The sequence below is a fragment of the Ciconia boyciana genome, chromosome 9 (genome assembly GCF_034638445.1).
Source record: "Ciconia boyciana chromosome 9, ASM3463844v1, whole genome shotgun sequence".
Lineage (NCBI taxonomy): Eukaryota > Metazoa > Chordata > Aves > Ciconiiformes > Ciconiidae > Ciconia > Ciconia boyciana.
The window spans coordinates 4,240,961-4,260,720 of NC_132942.1; the positions used below are offsets into that span (position 1 = coordinate 4,240,961).

At 50.1% G+C, this 19,760-nt stretch overlaps 1 protein-coding gene across 1 annotated transcript; it reads right to left on the bottom strand.

Annotated features, from left to right (window-relative positions):
* Positions 1-2,645: 2,645 nt before the first annotated feature.
* On the bottom strand, positions 2,646-3,188 carry NEUROG1 (neurogenin 1). Its single transcript, XM_072873600.1, has one exon. It carries the CDS (start codon positions 3,186-3,188, stop codon positions 2,646-2,648), a length of 543 nt encoding a protein of 180 aa, XP_072729701.1.
* Positions 3,189-19,760: the final 16,572 nt, after the last annotated feature.

Sequence of the window (19,760 nt, forward strand, 5' to 3'; positions counted from 1 at the left end):
CCATTAGGAACATTAACATCATACGCTGAGTCCTGGTAGATGTATGGTCTTTATATACTGCATAATGTCCACAGTTCTCTGCTCGCAGCTAAGAAAACACAAAAGAATAGAGGATATTTTGAAGTTTTGTGGAGGTTTTTTTTTTTTTCTTTGAGATTGAAGTCCAGTGTCTTGGGACCCAGTGACTTTAGATGACCTTCCGTCTCCATGGACTGTACTAAATTTCAGCCCCTGGAGGCTACTCCATACAAAACCTCCTGGCTTTCAAGGGCAGGTGCAAGCAAAGCTTCACTGCGTCACAGATCAAGACCTGTTACTGCCAGAATTAGATTTCACAAATCTCTTTTATTTCACAGGACATCATTAAGGAGCTGGCCTATACTGGTTGATGGTGTCTTTAATTAATATAAGTATTATGCTGCTATTAGGATTTCCAAACAATAACGTTTCCTTTTCAGCATTTATACTTACTGAGAAACGGAGGTGGATGTGTGTGTATAGACAAGCATGTGAAAACTATGTTAAAGCAATATAAAGATTGCAGACTCAGGCACTCAAAAAGGAAGAAATGCTGACACTCAGGTGTCTGTGCAAACTTAATTCAGCTCCTCTCCTAATTTTTGTGGCAATTATATGATCCCACGTTATATTTTTGATAATATCTCCACCTTCTTCATTACGTAGGAGGCTTGACTTTCAGGCAGAGATTCTGCCTGTGTGATGAACAGCTTCTCATCAGTTTTGCCCAATGCTTTCAGTGTTTGCCTTTTTCCCTGCACAGTATATGATCATGTCCTGAAGACTGAGTTTCTTCTTGGGCTTTTACAGCAGTCCTGAGCATCTGTGTGCTCTGGAAGCTCTGCTTCATGAAATCATTAAATTCACTGATGATGTGAGGGGATGGCGGTACCCCAATTTTACAGATGGGAAACTGAGGCATAGAAAGATGAAAGCCAATTCATTCCACTAACCCTGCGTGGTCCCATCTGAGATGTGTAGGAGCTGACTTATTTGGGCTTGTACAACACCTCCTTTCCCCACAAACACTCCATTAACTGCCTGTACAGCTCCGATTCACCAGTGTTTTGGAGATGGCTGGAGAGACATGGCTGAGCTGCCTCATTCCCCCCATAAAACAGGGCAAAGAGGATAAAACTGTTGCTTTTAAGGGTGTCTGTGTGCCTACTGCGATATGAGAGTGTTGAACAATGCTGAAGAGGGGGAGGATGGAGACATGAAGAGTAGAAGCCCTCAGCAAGGTGGGATTTGGGGGTTCAGAGGGCTCCCCCATCACACCCAAATGCAGGAGAAAGGAAAGGCTGGGGTTTCCCAACAGTGGAGCAGATTTTGTGGAGACAAGGGCACCTCTTGACACCCCTAATCTCTAGCTGAGAGCCATAGCTGTGCTGGGCTGGTGCCAAGGCCATGCAGTGCCCCTCCAGCCACCCTTTCCCTTCGCCGTGCGTGGGAGTGAGCGGTGAGAGCCTCCACCCCACCGTGTGACTTGGGGAAAAGGGACCAGCTCATGCCAGCCAGGTTCTCCCAGCGCTGCAGGTTTAGGCAAAGCTGTGAGCTCCATACCCTATTCAGGGGTGCAGCGTCCTCTCCTTGCCCTAAATCCCCCAACACCTTCCAGGTCCCCTGATGAACCATGGCGAGGACAGCCCTGAACACCAGGACTGCTGGCGGCACCGCTCTGCGGCTGCTCTCTGCCCGCGTATCCTGAACGGGTGTCTAATCCCTTCTCTGTGAGACTCGCGGGCCAGCTGATGTTTGTAGGTAGCCGCACGTGTCTGTGGCCAGTGTGGTGTGAGAAACTACGGCTTGGCCCGTGCTGACTTGTCGCCTTGGGGCGAACGCTTCCCTTCCACCCCAGGCTCCTTCCGAGGAGCGAAAACCCCTGAGCTTTAAGAAACAAAACTCCGGAGGCACCGCTGAAATTCAGTAAAAACGTTAAAAATTTTATTTACAGGGTAAAGCACAATTTCTTAAAAAAAAAAAAAAAAGAACCCACTTTGATAAGAGGCATAATAATAGAATAAAGCTCTTTATGTACAAAAATACAATTTTCATATGAATGAACATCTTGAATAAATTAAACCGCTATCTGGCCCACTCGCTGAATACCCCGTGTGTGCTCCTGCTCTAAAGCAAGACCGCCGCGCTGGGGGTCAGCATCTATAATGCATGAGCCTCTCCGCTTGTCCGTCGGGCGCAGGGTCCCATCGGGGCCGGTGCTGGGGCCCCCCCGGAGGGGCTGAGCCGCCCCGGGCGCCGGGCAGGAGGGAAGCGCTGAGCCCCGTGCTGCGCCCCGGGCCGCATCGGCCCCCTAAGCCTTTTCATGGCATTGTCAGGGCGTTCAAACCAAATTTTCATGCTCGTTTTTCTTCGCTGGAGAGCTACAAATTGTAAAATTGACTTTTCACCTCGTCTGCGGCAGCAAATCTGTCGCTTTTCTTCCCGGTTTTCGGAGGCGTACGGGAGGCGAGGCGGGGGCCGGGGGGAAGGGGCTGGGCGGGGGGGGTGTGCTGAAAAGTGCAACGGGAGGAGACACCCCCCCGCCCCCCCACGCCCCCGGCCCTCGGGCGGGGAGAGCCGGGCGTACGCTGCGCGGAGCGGCGCGGAGCGGCGCGGAGCGGAGCGCCCTAGCGGCAGGGCGCGCCCGGGGGCGCGGCGGCGGGCAGCCCGCGGAAGCCGCGCAGGCTGTCGGCGGGCGCGTAAGCGCAGTCCTCGGAGGTGGCGGGGCTGCTGGGGCCGGAGGCGGAGGCGCAGAGCGAGGGGGCGGACGGGGAAGCGCTGGACAGCCAGGAACCGGCGTCGCTGCCGGGGCTGGGGGGCGCGGCGGCCCCGCGGAAGGCGGGGGGCGGCGGGAGGCACTGCTCGGCCAGGCGGAGGGTCTCGGAGAGGGCCCAGATGTAGTTGTAGGCGAAGCGCAGGGTCTCGATCTTGGTGAGCTTGGTGTCGTCGGGGAAGGTGGGCAGGACGCTGCGGAGCTCGTCCAGGGCGGCGTTGAGGTGGTGCATGCGGTTCCGCTCCCGGTCGTTGGCCTTCACCCGCCGGCTGCGCTTCAGCGTGTGCAGCAGCGCCTCGGTGCGCGCCCGCGCGCGGCCGCGCCGCCTCCGCCGCTCCCGCGGAGCGCCGGGCGGCTCCGCGCCGCCGCCGCCGCTGCTGGCCGGCTCCGCGGGCATCCTGCGGGGAGAGAAGACGGAGCCCCCGTCGCTGCGCGGCCCCGGCGGGGCGCGGGGCAGGGAAGGGGCGGCGGGGGTGGGGGGAGCGCCGGGGAAGGTGCGAAGCGGCCGGGGAAGGGGTGGGGGAGAGGGGAGAGAAACACCCCAGCACCTGCGGGGGGGACGGAGGGGGGAGTGCTTGGCACGGCGGCTCTGCGCCGCGCAGGTGCCGGCGGCCCCGTACTCACATGGAAAGGCACTCCCAGGGATGCGGTTAGGCAATAACGGTATAAAAATACAGACGGGGAAAAAAGGCAAAGCGTCCCGCTGCAGGGGGAGGCAGGGCGGACTTCGGCGCCGAGAGCCCTCCGCGGATGGGGGGGGGAAAAAACAACAACAACAAAAAAAAACAAAAGGAGGGGGAGAAAAAAAAAAGCGAGCGCCGGGGAAAGGCGGGGCGGGGGGGACACGCGACCGCTCTTGTCTTTGAAGTGCTGCGGGCTGCGATCCGCTCGTGTGAGCGCCGGCTTTGGCACACGACGGCGCGGCCGCCCGTACTTATAGCGGCGGGCGGACAATGGCCCCGTGGCCGCCCCGCGGGGCCGCGCCGAGGCGGCAGGTCGGCCCCGTGCGCCGCGCCCTCCGGAGCGTGCCCGCAATTACCGCGGGCAGCCGCGCATCTGCCGCGCCCCCGCGGGAGGGGGAGGGAGCGGGCTCCCGGGGGGGCCGCGCCGCCGCCGGCCCCCCCCCCCCCCCCGCTCCCTCCCCACCCGCGCTTTTGTCCCCCCGTGTGCGGGGAGCGGGGAGGGGGGGGGCGGACAAAGCGGGGCGGGGAGGGTCGGTGCTCAGCGCGGGGGCGGAGGGGTCAGCGGCCCGCCGCGGCCGGAGGGTCTCCGGCGTGGGTTGAACCGGCTGCGAGCAGGGGTTTGGCAGAAAGCGGTTCGTCTGGACTTGCAGAGGACGAGCCGTGGGGTTTGGTGTTTTTTTTTTTCCCCCAGCCAGAGCCGGCTGGAGGATTTCTTCAGGTTTTCTTTGCACCTTGCGGTTTTTCTACGCGGCCCCGTCAAAGTGAAAATACTCTGCAGTGATAAAACTGTGATTCAAAGCAGGTCTTCTCCCTCCTGCGTGTCAGAGGTGAATATCTACATGCGCTTTGGTTTCATGCGCTTCGCTTTGAAAAGGGTTTTACAGGTGCCCAGAAAGTTAAGATTTCCAAACTACATTTATCTTACAAACTTTGGGGGTTGTGAATGTATATATATCAATTCTTCTTTGTCTCCGGATAAAAACCAAGAGCTGTGCTGGTTTTATTGTAAAGTTCTTGCTGCTGCTGCTAATCCCCATTAAGTGCCCAGGTATCACTATTTACACTTTGGGAAGCCGCAGTTTTTTGTAAGTGGCTAAAAAAGTTCCCTAATTCTGACATCTGGCTTTTGGCATCCTGCTCTCGGTGCTGTAAGGAAGCCCCATTGTCAGCACTCAGGTACTTGTCCCTCTGGAAGGTTTTCAGTTTCACCGTCCATCAATAGCCATTTTTAGACTTCTGTGCCTAAACTCACATTTATTTACATGCTTTCCTCTTGCATTAAATGTAGGTTCATTCCCCTCCTGTGATTTCCTCCTGTGCCTTTGATAAACAAGGAAAATTGACAGCGTAAGTTATTGTCTTTAGCTCTGCCTTTTAAGTTCATAGCAACCATTCTTTACTTGAACCTGAGAGCAGAGTTTGCTGTCAGAGTTATTCCTTCCGCTTATCACCCTCCTCACTCTGAGATGATCCATGACACCAGCGAACTGCCACAAACAACCTTCTTTGTGCCAAAAAGATCACGCACAGAAGTGAGCAATCCAAAAAGCCCTGCGTGATGAATATTAACGAGTCTCAAACTAGAAATAGTTTTCCAGTGGCCGAGCTTGCAGGATCAGCTCGCTTTCTGCTTTTTAACATCTTTATATGGCTACAGACCTTCCGTGTGCAATATAACCACGTAAGGCCAGGCGACGGGGCCTGGCTGTTCTGCGGGAGGGACTGAGCTCTCTCCATCACCAGACCTGCAATCAGGCTGATGTTTTTAGGGCCCGTGCATACATAAATGACTTTCTGCGCTAAGTAGTTCCACTTCACTGAGTTACTCGTGTCCTTAAGTGACGGCACGATTAGAGGCCTCGGTCGGCAGGCAGAGATCGGCGGTGGGGTTTCCAGCATGAACCAGGAGAAAGTCAGAAGGGACCGAGATTTAAAGGTTATGGAAGCATATGGCAAAAAATGTTAAACTTTTGTTAGTGTGCACTTTGTATATAGTGATATAAACTCCGGTGTTGTCTGCAACACTTTTATTGTCTTTTGTTTAGGTGTCTTGGAGCAGTCAATAGTTTATTCATTAAAATGTTTATGATTCCCTAGAGTTTCACAGACTTTGGCACAACCGATCACTTGTCTGAAAGTTTGCAGTGAAAGCGCATTATTCATTAGTCCTTATCCATCATTTGCAGTTTGTCATTTGTTATTCTCTTGTTTTAAAAGTTTGTGCTCCAATCAAGGAGGGGAGAGAGCACCATGTGTCTCTGTGATCAGTCACAGCCATGAATAGCCGGAGCTGAAGTGAATGTTTCACAAACAACCCATAGGCTGAAATTTGTTTGCATAATCTATTCACTGCGTACTTATGAATAACGAATGCATTCACAGAACCAGAATTGTTTCAGGAAGCCTTCGCAAACAGAAAGAAGTGCTCAATATCTTGGATAATTTATTCCCAATGAATAATTCAACCAGTTCTATCGCAGGCAGTCTACTAATTTTGCAGATAAATTATTCAGCCAACACGGATAATGGCTCTTACACCTTATGGGCCTGCTCCTATGGAAGTCAGCTGCTAAAGTTTCGTGAAGTTTTCTGGGATCGGGAGAGAAAAAAATCCCAAAATGAAACAGGACCTTTGATTTCAGGGAACACAGAGGGTGTTCCCAGCATCTTGCTGATGGCCTTATTCTGATTTTTAGCCTTTGATATTCTCCACCTTGATGTAAGTGCAGCTAGGCTCAGATGGACTCGTGGATGTTATTAGTTTCATATTTTGAGCTCTGAGGAAGCTTGCAATAAATACTTTACCATTTGCTTTGAGACACCTTACAGCACTTTAAAAAAAAAAAAAAGGAAAAAAGATTCAAATGGCATTTTTGACTATGGAAACCGTAAAAGCACAGCTGGATCAGCCCATCCTTCGCTATGCGGGATGGCAAACTGCTCATCGGAAATCGGAGCAAACTGTCGTGGGCATGTTTCCATGTGGTGCATTTATCACTTGGTGGACTGTGGCCTCGAGCACGAAGCTCGCTCCTCCGCCGTTGCACTGAGGTGTCGTTGCATTGGGTCTCGCTCACGGCTGGACTCCAGAAAAAATAAGAATCAATAAATAAAGGTGGAGGAAAGGCTGTTGGAGAAAAGGCTCCGCAAGGCTCCCAGGTGCCGGCAGTGCTTGCAGTGAAGGCTATCGGTGCTCGGTACTGCTCTCTGAATGCACCATTTCCAGCAAGGAAAAAGCCGGTCCACGAGATGATACCATTCCCTGGTAAGTGTTTACTGTACCTTGTAAAGGTAAACAAATCTCCATGTTAGAAATTGGCCTCGCATTTCAAAAATGACCAGAATGACGATCATTAGAGCAGTGTTGGCGTCACTCTTTCCCCAAGCATGGAAATGAGCGGTTATCAGTAAAACTGCTCCCGCAATTGGAAGATGCCTCAGAGACATTAGAGATACCTCATTCTTTTTTAAGGCTTAAGATGCACATCAATAGGACAACTCGCCAAACTCTGTGTTTTGTTTCATTAGTACATGCGGGCTTAAACTAATGTTGGGATGAGTGTCAAAACAACGTATCAACCAGGAGAATACTGCTTTTTTGCTCCCTCGCTGTTTGAAAGCATGGCCAGAGCGAGAGGGCAGAGCTGTCTGCGGAAGATGCTTTGAACTGAATTTGGAGAGGCGACGTGGATGGAGGCAAAGACCTCACCCTGGGAGCAGAAAGCTTGACCCGGTGCCTTGCAGGAGTGAAGGGAGGATCATGCTCACTCACCCCTGAGGATGCCCGAGTGGATGCAGCAGGAATGTTAAAAATAGATAGAAAACCAGAAGATGGCTCAGTGGGGCAGCTTATCTCCCCATGCTTGCGTGGGCACGGTGCAGAGTGCGGTGGCTGCTTGTCCAGCCCGGACTGGGCGCAGAGGCGTCGCAGGGGCCAGCACCGTGGCTGGGCTGCGAGCGTAGGGGTGGACATACGGTGCCGTGCCCCTGGGACCCATCGCCTGGCCGGAGTCAGCTTACAGCTCCCAGCCCGAGGCTACCGGAGGGTTCAGAGGTTCACGCCTGGGCTGCTGACTAATGGACAGCCCTGGAAGTCCAATATTTGAAAGGGATCTCAGCCTGCACGCAGGCAGTGTTAACCCTTTCTGGAGCAGGAGCCGGTTCTCCTGCGAGGGAAACGCCTTGGGAGCCGCTCAAGGGCTTCGTCTATAAAGGATTTGGCCACGTCTACCTGCCCGCGGCCAGCGTGAGGCCTCGGGCCGCGTGCCGGGGACAGCCGGCGGGAGGGGAGCACGGGGGCATCGCCGGGAGGGTCCCTGAGTGCCGGGGGGTTCCTGGACTGGAGGAGCTGAATCCGCTCTGAAATCCCGCACAAGTGCCTGGGAGCCTCGGCCGGGGCTCAACCCCTCCCGCGGGCTCTGCAGAAATAGTGGGAATGTTTTATTTTCAGCTTTTAAACGTGTGATGTAACTTTTTCCTTCTTTTTGGAAAGGGGGGCGAGTAGGTAAACGATTGTTCCCTGCAAGCACAAATGTATTTTGTTTGTTGTAATTAAAATGTTTTAATGAGACAACCATAAAATCAACCATTAATTATTTTTTTCAAACACTTCTGCTTCCTTTTGAGCTAGGTCTATTTAGAAATAGTTTAGAGAGTAGCCTGCAGTTTTATTCTTTCTTCGGTATTATACACAGGAGTGGAGAAGTCATTTATAAATAATTACACAATGTTTTGGGTCTTTGGGTTTGTATAATATATCAAAGCGATTAGTACACGCATTGTTCCATTGTAAATGGTTTTTTTCCCTTCCTTTCAGTTTCACTTGCCTTGTCTTCTATCTAAACCTTTTTCGTGAAATCCTTTGTCTTCCTCATTCTTTTAGCTTGTTACAGTGCAGGGACATTCTTCTTATTCAAACACTCACAGCATGAGCAAAGAAAGCTACTTCTGTCGCATCTTAAGTTTTACCATAACTTTCTGGCATTTTCTTTTCTTCCAGTTTTCCCAGACTACTGATAGGGTAATGAAGAATTATAACATACATCAATTATTGGTGCCCACGGTGTATTATGCTCCTGAATTCAACGGGAGATAAAGAGGGAAAAAAAAAAAAAAAGCGCCACTTTCTGTGGTTTTGAGGCACATGAGAGAGGACTCAGCGTAGATTATTTATAACATCTTTCTGAGCATCAATTATGTTTGACTCCTACAACCACTTCCTTGTCCCACTGGTTTTATGGCCAGAAGGAGTCATTTTTGTGTGTGGTAGCTGCGGCATTTAACTTGTTTCTTTTATGAGCAGTCCAAACAATGCATCTTCAGGCCAAACAATCTATCTCCCCGAATAATAGCCCCCATGTCAGTCAAGCGCTCAGGGCTGGGAAATATACGATCATGGTAAAGGGCCACGGGAAGAAAGTGTGGAGATGGAGGGGTTTGCGCGGGGTCCTCGTGCGGGTCCCCGGCGCAGCGGTGCCATCTCCCCCCATTTTGGGACCGGGTACGCCCAGGGACCTGGGCTGGACCCGGCACGGGGCGCAGGTGCCCAGGGATGTGACCGGCTGCCTGAGGTTTCAACAACCCTAATCCGAGTTATCCAAGGAAAAGGGCCAACCCCTCCCGGTGTTGTCACGCTGCTGGGGCACGCTCCCTGCCTGGCCCTTCCCCAGCCTCCCGGCTAGCACATTAACTGGGAAAAATGAGGTTAGGATGTCACCTCCGAGAAATGAGCCCTTTTTTTTCCCCTACCTTATTGTGCGAGAGGTTTTTCTTCTCTTTCCCCCCCCCTTCCACCTTCTCCCGCCCACAGTTCCCCCTCTTTTGTTGATTCGTATTTTGTTAATTGAAGCTAGAACACTTATCCTAAAAGAAAGGGACAAAATTCATTGACCACCGTGCGGATGAAATCCCCCCAACAACGTGCAAAGCAGGAAGCTTAACTACATGCTGAGATGCTCAGGTTTTCTTTTATACCTTCCATATAAATAATTCTCCTTAGGAGTGGCTTTTATTTTTATTTTCTTTTAACTGCAATAAAGATAACCTGAAAGAATTGAAGCACCATAACGATGGGATGAAATTGAGCCTGAGCTCTTGGGGGGGGGCTCTTGGGGTTCCCCCCAGCTCTGGGGATGGAGTCTTGCAGCCGGGGGAGGATGCTCCGGGACCACCGGCAGCCCGCGGGTCCCCACTGCCCCGCCACGGGGGCCCGGGGGATTTGCTGCCATTTGCATAGCAGGTGTTGGCTCCTGGGCCATTCTTCCTTAAGGGAGTTTTAATACGGGATAAATTACTGGGAATTAGGAGGAGGCAGGCGACAAGAAAAGCGTTCACAGAGTCTTCTCCCGGCCGCAGCGGGGAAAATTGAGAGAATGGCCAAAAAAAAGGAGAAAAACCCAAACGCAGCGGCTCCTGCCCCAGCCTGGGGAGTTTGGGGTGCGCAGGGGTTGGGGGGCACCTCTCACCATCTTCTGAAATTCAGGTTTGAACCCAGGAACGCGATAATCCCAGAGACAGTAATACGATTACTGGCCTGAGGATCTTTGAGTCAGTAGGTCTGGTAGGGGAGTTTAAAATGTTAATCCCTGGTATAATCCCTTCCCTGGCATTGTACGTACAAGGGTTGCACCCGCAAGAGAATTGCCTGTTTCCTTCCCCGGGGTTTAGGGCGGGAGGGCAAGGCTGGGGAGCAATCCCACACTGGTGCGCACACACGCACACGCGTGTGAACGTGCGTGCACCTACGCGTGCCCGCACACGTATGTGCATACATGTGCACGCAGCCGTGTGCCCACACGCCCATGCATACTCACACGTGTGCGCGCACACGCAATCACATGCGTGCACATGTGAACACACGCAGCTCCTGCGCAGAGCTTTACTGCTGTACCAGAGATGTCTAGTCCGTCCTGAGAACTGCAGTGACAGCATCCAGAGACGTTGGGAAATACCTGTAGCTGTCGTATTTGGGGTCATATACTGGTCTGTTTGTAATATTTTTGCAGTACCTGGCTCTGGCCATGGCTAAGGCCAAGACAAATTGTTAATAACAGTGATGATATCGACTTTTGCATATATCTGCACACAAAATGGGAGAGGAAGGCTGGGTCACCGGTGTTCCCAGGGGGTCTTGATGAAAATTTCCTATCACACCTCAGTCACTGCTTGGCCTGGTCAATTAGAGTACACAAAAGCAAAATGAGATGCTTCACATGTTTTTAAGCAGCGAGTTGTTTTGAAGCGCACCCATCTGCAGGCTTTCGGTGCAGGTAGGAAAGGTTTGCCTGTAATTTTTGTTTTGGCCCTCTGTAAAGGGACATCAGTATGAAACCATCCAGACGCTTTTCACATCAAAGGAAGCTGGACATTTTATCCATAGAGAGGCCATCTATAATGAAAGATTATATCAGTGAGGAAGAAGCTGACATCCCCTCAGTTAAAAAAAAAAAAAAAGGCAGGTGAATTCACCCCAAAAGAGATGTGAGAGCTGGGCAGGGACCTGCCGGCGCTTGCGGGAGCCCCAGTGCCCGGGCAGAGCGGGGCAGGTGGAGAAGGCGAGGAGACAGCCCCGGCCAGCGGCCCTGAGCCGTGCCGGCAGAGCCCCCGCACCCTGACCCCCCGGGGTGCAACCTTTGGGGTGCAGCGCCCGCTGCCCTGGCCATGAGAGGGCCGAGGGTGACACCCCAAGGCGCAGCGCTGCAAACTCGGCCGCGCGGGGCGGAGGGTTCACGTCTCCCTGGGCTCCGGAAAACGCCCGCGAATGGGGTTTATTTAGCAAAGCAAAACCTGCTCTAGTGACATAAAACCCATGTGCTTTCCTTTGGGCTTATGCTGTCATTTTATTGCTTTTACTGTGTTCGTAAAAATAAATAAATCTCTTTTTTTCATTATTATTATCTCAATAAAACTGTTATGTGACCTTGAGTGCAAGTGTAAAGATTTCCGAGTGAGGCAAAGTGATACAAAGAGCTCTTCCCGGCTGAGGGTTGGTGATGTGGGGCTGTTTTAGCTGTGGCGGGTGCTGAGTTTGGGCGAGCCGGTGTTGGGCCCGGGGAGGCAGGCAGGGCTGGCCGGGCAGCGGAGAGCTGGGTGGAAATGGACTTTGCAGTTCAGAGGCCAAACAGTAAAGCTGGGCTCTGGGTAGGGCAGAAGGAGGAAGAGATTTAGTTTGGCTTAAACAGAACATGACTTTTAGAAAATGTCAAAATGAAACATCTGGTGGCTTCTGAATTAAGATGCTTCAGTGAAAACACACCGAGATGGTACCCTGACTCTTCTTAAAATAACCCTCTTTTTTTTTTTTTCCTGCACCAACTCAGCTTTTTGAAGGATGTCCAGTGTTTTTCAAACAAACTTCATTAAACTTAGCTGAAAGCAAATGGTAAATAACTTGTAGATCTGCTCTGCTTTCTGGAATTTAAAGGGGTACTTTGCACTGACTTAAATGGCCTCTGGGTATCCATTTAACTGGGCTCCTTTGCAGTTTATTACCTTAGTATTATATGTGCGATATAACTTTTAAAGTTCCCATTCTGCAGGGACAAAAGCACGGGTATGAACATCTTAAATTCTAGCCTGAATCATCCCCCTGGTAGCGTAAGCAGCTACAGTGACGGTGAGGGACTCAGTCTTGCTCTCCATCACGCTGACAGCCAAGGATCATCTCTTTCAGTATCTCTTTACGATAACGTCTCCGAGTATAAAAAGACAAATAAAAGCACAGCGTTAAACTACAGGTGTAACAGCCCTTGAAAAATCCCAGGCAGCATATGGGTCCAAAGTGCTGGGTTTGCTGGGACCAGTACCTAATGGTGCGGCTGAACTGGGCAGAGAGCGAAGGCAAAATTCTGCAGGAAGACACTGCGGGTGCTGGGCCTTATGCCTGGAGCGGGACTGCGGAGGGTCGGGCTACGCAGGTAAGCCTGACTCACAGTTAGGTGGCAAGAATAGTTTTCAAGGTATCTATATTAGCCCTTGTAATTACTGAACATTTTTCTGCTAGGGTAGCTTTAAGTTTTAGGTCTGCTAATATGTATTTTAGAACAGCTTGAAGGTGTAAAATGCTAAATAAATCCAAAGTACTAGTTCTAGCGGTCAGGGAATTAGAAAGACAGTGGAGCAGCATGATTAAGGGAACATAAATGTTGTCTTAGGTGAGGTTTTGGTGGTTTGTTTTTATTTTTTTTTTTCCTTGGGGCTGTATGTACTTCCGCAGTAACAAGCTCCTCTGAAACAAGTAGTTGGCTGATGAGAGGAGACAGGTTTGGCTGATCTGTTTCCGCTGAGCCTCTGCTGCGGGGATGCTGCTTTATTTTCCAATTTAAGCATGTATTAAATTGCAATAAATGCTGTGTTCACAGATAAGTAATAAAATAAGTGCACTTGCTAATTATTAAGTGAATGTGCTGCTTCTTCAGGCTATAGACATCCCTTGTTTTTAACCCTCTTGGATAAAACCCAAAGTATTGTTTTTTTCTTTCACCTCAGGTTTAATGCACTGCAGGTCTTGAGCCTGTTTCCATTTACTCTGGTGAGAATTAGAGATAATTTCTCTGCAGTCGGTGCAGCTACACTTCTCCAAAGCAGCTGTCGGAGTTAGGCCGGGCTCTGAGCCTCTTACCCCACTGTGCAAACAGAGGAGGGGATCCGATGGGGCTGCAAAATCACAGAGAAACATCAGTCACAAGACCACTTTTTTATTACTTGGGGGCCTTATGTATATACAGATGGCTCCTATCCCAAAGAATCTTTTTTTCTTTTCTTTATTTTTTCTTTGCCCAGAAACAAATAGGGCATGACTTTGGTTTTTATAGTTTCCAGTGTTTGGTATTATTTATCTTCATTAACCTGTTAATGACCCCAGACCTCCACCCCACACATTACATGCCAGGTCCTGGGAATTTAGCTCTTCATTTATGAACTCCACCCACAGCCTTTGCCAGAAAAAGAGAAAAAAACCCAACTTTCCTGACTTGTAAGTGATGGAAATAGCCACAAGGTGTCAAGCTTTACCAAGCTGCAGCTCGGAGCCAGCTGTGCTCACCCGGGGATGGACAACCCTGCGCAGAGGCTCTGCTGGAAAACCTGGGTACCTGCTGTAAGTAAGTGGGGAAAAAAATCCCCTGAGGCTTTTCAGAACACGGAAAATTGATTGTTTTACCACCAGTCTTTGCTTTATGGCCATTCTTTATTTCTATTCGATTTCCTTTATTATTCTCCCCTGCAGACTTCAGTGAAATTCAACATTCTTCTTGCTATGTGTAGAAAAGGGAATAGGACTTGCTACAAAGATAGTATTATCCAAAAAAGATAAGGTCAAAGATAGGTGAAGAAAAGGAGTATCATCAATTCCATGTTCTATTTGTGTGTATGTAAATACGTATGGGTATATATGTGAGTAGTGAGTCAGCGAGTTACTGCGGATCTCGAGGTCCCTGTCCAGTCGCTGGAGCTGTGTACCCAGTGCTCCTCTCCTGCGGGTTACAGCACGCTGTAATTACCCTTAAAACAGAGCAACTGGCATTCAATCCACTCTTCGGATTATCATGATACAGACGGCATAGAGCTGAAACTCTAGGAAACCAGGAAGGAGATTGGTTTTTCCCATAGAAAACCACATCTTTCTATTTGTCTTTCAAGTCCAGATTTCAGAGCTTGCTGCTTTCCAGCTTCTGTCATCAATTGTTACAACAAAAGCAATCGAACCCCCGAGCAATGGTGCTTCTTGGCACACGCGGCCATGCCCACGTGCTGATGTGGGGCCAGGAGGACCAGCAAGGGGTTTTGGGCTGGGACCCTGACATGCTTGCTCTATGGTCTAAGCCAAGCACCTGAGATCAGGTAAGGTTGCTCTGATCAATAATGCTGCTGACTTTGTGTTTTCCCTTCTGTGCACTGTGCTGGTTTTGTCCTCCTCCATCCTTTTCTCCTGATCTTAAAAGAACATTTCCCAGGCATGACAAACCCAAGAAGTCTTTTTTTCTTTTAAAGCTATATTTGACATTTTCCCATTGTAGATCAGCATTTCCAGGCATCGTTATCCAGTACGTTGCTCTGTACGGTTGAAGGGTTGGGATTTTACCTTCTGGGCAACACCGAACCTCCTCTGCGTCCTCGCAGGTGCTCCCTTTGGGGATACAGCGTTCATCCTGCTTTCAGCCTAAGGTGTGTCTCGCTTACCAAGAGCAGTTGCTCTCTGCAAAAACACTGACCCAAATGCCTTCAGATTCAAAGCAGTCCCGAAGATTTCTTGGGTTTTATTATCCCTTAGCTTCACAGAGCCCATGAGGCCTTGGCTGAGCGTAACGGCTGCGGTTGCGTGTGGGCTGGTGGCATCGCTCAGAGCCAGGCGTGATGGCTTGACACTGATTACTATAACGAGGAACTGGATTTCCCTGGCAGAACTGTTTTAGCTGTTGCACAAAAGTGGAGAGGGAACACCCTGCCAGTCACTTACAGTTTGAATTTGAGAGGTAGCACTCGGCAAACTGGTTCTTGCTGGGGAGGAGTGGCACTTGACTGGGAATTACTGGTCCAAGGAGGGAGCTGAGGAGCTCTGGGCTGGTTTGTTTTTCCTAATGTGTTTGCAGAAGTGATAAGTCTTCTAGACTTAGAGAGGAAGCTGAAGTAAACCCCAAGGAAAAATGTAAATGGTGCAATTATGAAGGTAATAGAAATGCAGAAGTATTTTTATGCACACAATGGAATGGGCAGTAATGAGGCAAAAATGCTGAGGGATGAAGACAAAAAACATTTCTTCCGGGATTAGAAGTGAGCTCAAAATTGACAAAGCCTACTGGAAAAGGGAAAAAAAAAAAAAGCCTGTTGTAGCATTTCTTTTCCTTTAATAAGCTTCTTTTTCTGGGAGCCCTGAGTGTTCAGATGTAGCACACTTAGTGCCTAGTAACCCAACAAAGCTTCGATTGGTGGCTCTGCAGAAAGTTTTTCTTTTCCTTGCAGGTTTCTAACCATGAAAAGACACAGAGATCAGTTGCTTCAGAATCCTTAATTAAACACAACAAAGAAGGGCAATTAGAGCTGTGTTTTGCTTCTGTCATCCAGTAAATCTTGTAAACCTCAAAACCCTTTTCTTGCTCCAAGATTTATGATGGGAATAAATCATAATTATTCCTGTAATTATCAGCCTTAAGTGAACACCAGCAGGATGTTTTTTTTCTTTTTCTTGGGGGAGTTTCTGAAACCCATCCAAGAGGAATTCACTAACCTCTTTTGTTGTGCAGGAAGAAAAACAAAAACACAGGCGTGGTGATTTTCCCAGGCCTTGGCTGCCGGCCTCCCTGTCACTTCATGTCATGTCATTCCTCCCTCCCAGGTCCCGCGTGCCCGCTTGCAGCAGAGTAGCTCCTGTTGCGCTGGATGCCCTCCATGTGTGTCGTCAGAGCGGTCTCTGCCCAAAGACCTGATAACAGACACAAGCAAAAGATGAAAGAAAAATCTGAGAGAATTTGAGTGCTTCGGAGGTCAGCAAAAGGACCAGAAATACAACCTGTCACTCAGTGTTCAGAAAATAAATGCTCGTGCATGTTGCATCTCTACGAAGCATTTCCTCCAGGGATCTTGGCTTTGTTTTGATGGTTGGATGAAGTTGTGCTCATACCCAGCAAGAGGGAGCAAGTTCTCCTCTTCAGGCATTGAAGGTGATCGCGTGCATGGGCGGTTTTTGCTGCTCCAGTCTCAGGTCGAAGCCAAATGCAACGCCTGGGAGTGGCAGCTGGCACAGGGTCCTGGGCTTGCTGGAGAGCTGGTGGCAGGAGGGAGAACCACTGGGCAAGAAAGCCACATGGCTTGGTGTGTTGGGCACGAACTCCTGATGTTTGTAAAGGGTTTGGGGCAGGTGGTTTGGGAATGAATCTTCCCAGGGTTGTGCTGCAATCCCGTTTCCCATGCTGGTGTGATGGACACGGCTCCTGTAGACACAGGGGCAGCCAGGTGTCTTCTTTGCCCTTAGCGTGCGTGTTCCACATTAACGGGCTAATATGGCTGTGTAAATCTCTGAGCAGGTTTCCCAAAATACAGCTGCATTTTCTTTCCTTTGTGGGGTTTCCCATACCCAGGTAAGGAAATGCAACAGTTGAAGCTTTTCTTGCAGAGCTGGGGAAGGACATTCCCAGTGTCACAGTGCAATGAGCAGGCTCCAAGCTGATTTATAATGAAGACGGCCGAAGGGCTGTAGAGGTGTCCCTAGGCTGTCTGAGAAGGTTTTTGGTTGCCACTAGATGTCCTTTCAGCCCTGCTTTCCTCCACTGCTCCTCCAGAGCAGCCATCTGGGCTGGGATCTGCTGGCCCATGGCCCAAGAGCCACCGGACACCAAAGTGCTGCGGGGCTGATGAGAGCAAGGAACAGGGCTGAACCCCAGGCTGCTGGGGCCTCTCAGACATCTCTTTGATCTCACACAGCTTTGTCCCATGTAGTGCTGGCTAATAGAAATAATGGTGCTTTGGAAAGCACCCGAAACCCAACTTCTGGATCTGTGCTGGGTATTTAATACCTCTCGTATGAATCGGGGACTGTTACTGCACTGCTCCTTGGGCAGGGCCACTGATTAGTAGAGGCGATGGTCCAAGGAGGCAAACTTGGAGGGTAAAAAAAGATGATGACGCTATCTCAGTTTCACATGAGATATGATGGCCAAATGGTGGCCCAATTTTGTGTAGGTTTTTAGTTGCCTCTCTGTGAATTTGCAGAGGCGGTCCATAGAGATGGAGGTTCAGTCTTTCCAGAGGTACGTGGTGTCAGAAAGCACAACTAACAGTGTTGTGGGATTTTCCAAGTTGCCTGGATGCCCAGAATTCAGCAAACAGTTAAGATTTCTGTAAGGTGTGTATTGATACCTACAAGCACCAAAAATCATTGTAAGCATCTGGAGCTCTGTGCTTGCAAATGCAGCTGCAGCCGCTGTTCCTCAGGCAATGGCAATCCCACTTGCTATTCTGGGGTGTGTCGTGTCAGGTAAAGGAATTACAGGAAATCTGCTTTGGGGTACTTCGCCAGAAACATGTGCTCGTTACGAGGATATCTGGGGGCTCATGGGGTGCAGCCTTTCAAGGCAAACTGAGCCCCTTCCAGGAAGCACTTGGCTTTTTGTGGTTTAGGATCAGAGGGAAATCAATGAATCCTCGGACACAGAGAATTTCTGATAGAGCAAACACAGAGTCAGTGAGAGCCGCAAATGTCGATCCTTAAAAATATCTGTATTTCCATTTGTGGCCACACACACCCCAAACAAACTGAACAAGAAATCCCAGCATGAGTGCTATGCATGGAAGATCTACAGAGTGCCAAAACTGAGAGCTGCCTTGGCATGAAGTCAGCGTGGCCAGGGCTTTCAAGATGGGCTGCCCATTCTTCTGGATCCAAAGCCCAAACGCAGCCAACAGCCAAAACCAGCTTGCCTTTTTCCAAAGGTGTTGAGCAACTCGGAATAAGTGAGGTCTTCAGATGCTGTGCACATCTGGATTTAGATGCCTCATTTTTGGAAGCTGGCTTTGGAGGAAAAATACCCAAAATGTGACTGGTGTTTCATTTGACCTAACGGGAAGTGTGTTTCGGAGAGTGCAAGCTCTGTCTGGGCTTATATAAAGCCCGTTAAGCGATGTCAGGTTGCACGGGAGGCCCATTACCCTTGGACTGGTGCAGGTCCCTGGCTGTGGATCTCAGTGGGATGGTGAGTCCTGGGGGCAGTGGCTTTTTACTCACATTCGTTCCCATTCTCTACAAATGTGAGTCCAGAAGGCACCCAGCTCTGACGTTTCGTTAGCTCAGAGAGCATTTGGGTCGCTGTAACACTGCCTTCAACTTCCCACCCAGGGCTCGGGGGTGACCAATGCAAACCCTCAGGCCCCTCTGATGACTTTACCATCAAGCCCCACGTTTGGTCTCACAGCCCTGATGAAACCTCGTTAGTGCGAGGCCAGCTCTCCCACCGCATGGACGTGGTCAGGAAAGGTCCCCATGCGTGTAGCAATCTGGCATGGCCTCGTGCCTTGATTTAGGGAGCCTGGGGGGAGCTGGGGCACAGCAGGCAGCTGGACCGGCCGAGAGCACCGCACCGTCTCCCACAGACCACCAAGCAGCTATTGCTTCTTAATAAACTTTTTGGCCATTGCTGACCTAGACCATATATGAACAAGTGAAAGGCAAGTGGTGAAAGGATCTGTATAACATTACTAATCCCACGTAGCGCTTTCACTGAAAAGGCAAGGCAGGTCTCCCCGCTATTCTGTCCTTTCACTGCAGCTGCTTGGTTCACCCTCGTGCTTTTATTAAAATAAAATCCGATAGTGCTGTTTCTGAATGGGTGCAACCTGTGGATACCCAATGCCCAGGGGAGGGATGGGGGCGAGCGTGGGGGTCTTCTGTGCAGGGCTTGGTGCTCTGTCTCTGTGTGCTCCTGGCCGCAGTGTGCCGGGGAGCAGCTTTGCAGGCTGGATGGGGGAAAGCAGTTGCCTACTGCCCTCCTCAGAGGCTCTGTGAAGGTTTTACATCCTTGCGATATAGCATCGGTGCTTGAGTAAAGGAGCTGCGGGCTCTGCTTGTGCTGCTCCTGCACCCCAGGATGGAGCAGGGCTCTGGCTTACCCTGCAAATGTTCAAGCTCTTGGGAAGGTAAAGTGGTAACTGGTGAGCAGTCGGGGCTGGCTGGTGCGTGCTCAGACCGTAGTTCCAGTGGTTTAATTTTTCAGTCTCAAAGCACAAATGTGTGGTCTGTATATTAGGGAGGTTGGACTGAATGGTCTCCCGTGGCTTCGCAACCTGCAATCTGCTGGGGAAAACAAAAGCAAACCTTAATGTTGCTGCCAAATCTAGGTGGAGGAGGTACCTACATATATATATTTAAATGTTTTAGCAAAGATGTTTCAGTCTGAAGGAAAGTGGTTGACGTTTTGTGTGTGGCAGTTACCTTCTGACACGGTATTTCCCTTTACAACTGCAGTTATCAGGGACGGCGAGGGATGCTCCTCCTGTTTCTGGGAACCTGCCTGGAGATGCATTTTAACAGGCTTGGGAAAACCAGCTCAGAGGCACAGTTTTTTCCCTTCATGGTTTCAATTCCTGTTTCCAGGAGTTGTTTTTTTCAAAGCACAGATTTTGGGTTAAAGGGAATACATGTATCAAACCAAACAGTTCTTTTTCTTTAGTCTCCCATTCTAGCAAGTGGGAAAAAAAAATCTACAATTGGTTTCCTCTGTGCCCAGTTTTTGCTGGTGGTTTTGGTTTGGCAGATGAACCCAGAGCTAAGAGTCATTTGTACAGGCTATACCCTGCGA

Bases quoted from the DNA above. Each gene is read 5' to 3' on its own strand.
- NEUROG1 (XM_072873600.1), bottom strand. From the start codon at position 3,188: ATGCCCGCGGAGCCGGCCAGCAGCGGCGGCGGCGGCGCGGAGCCGCCC.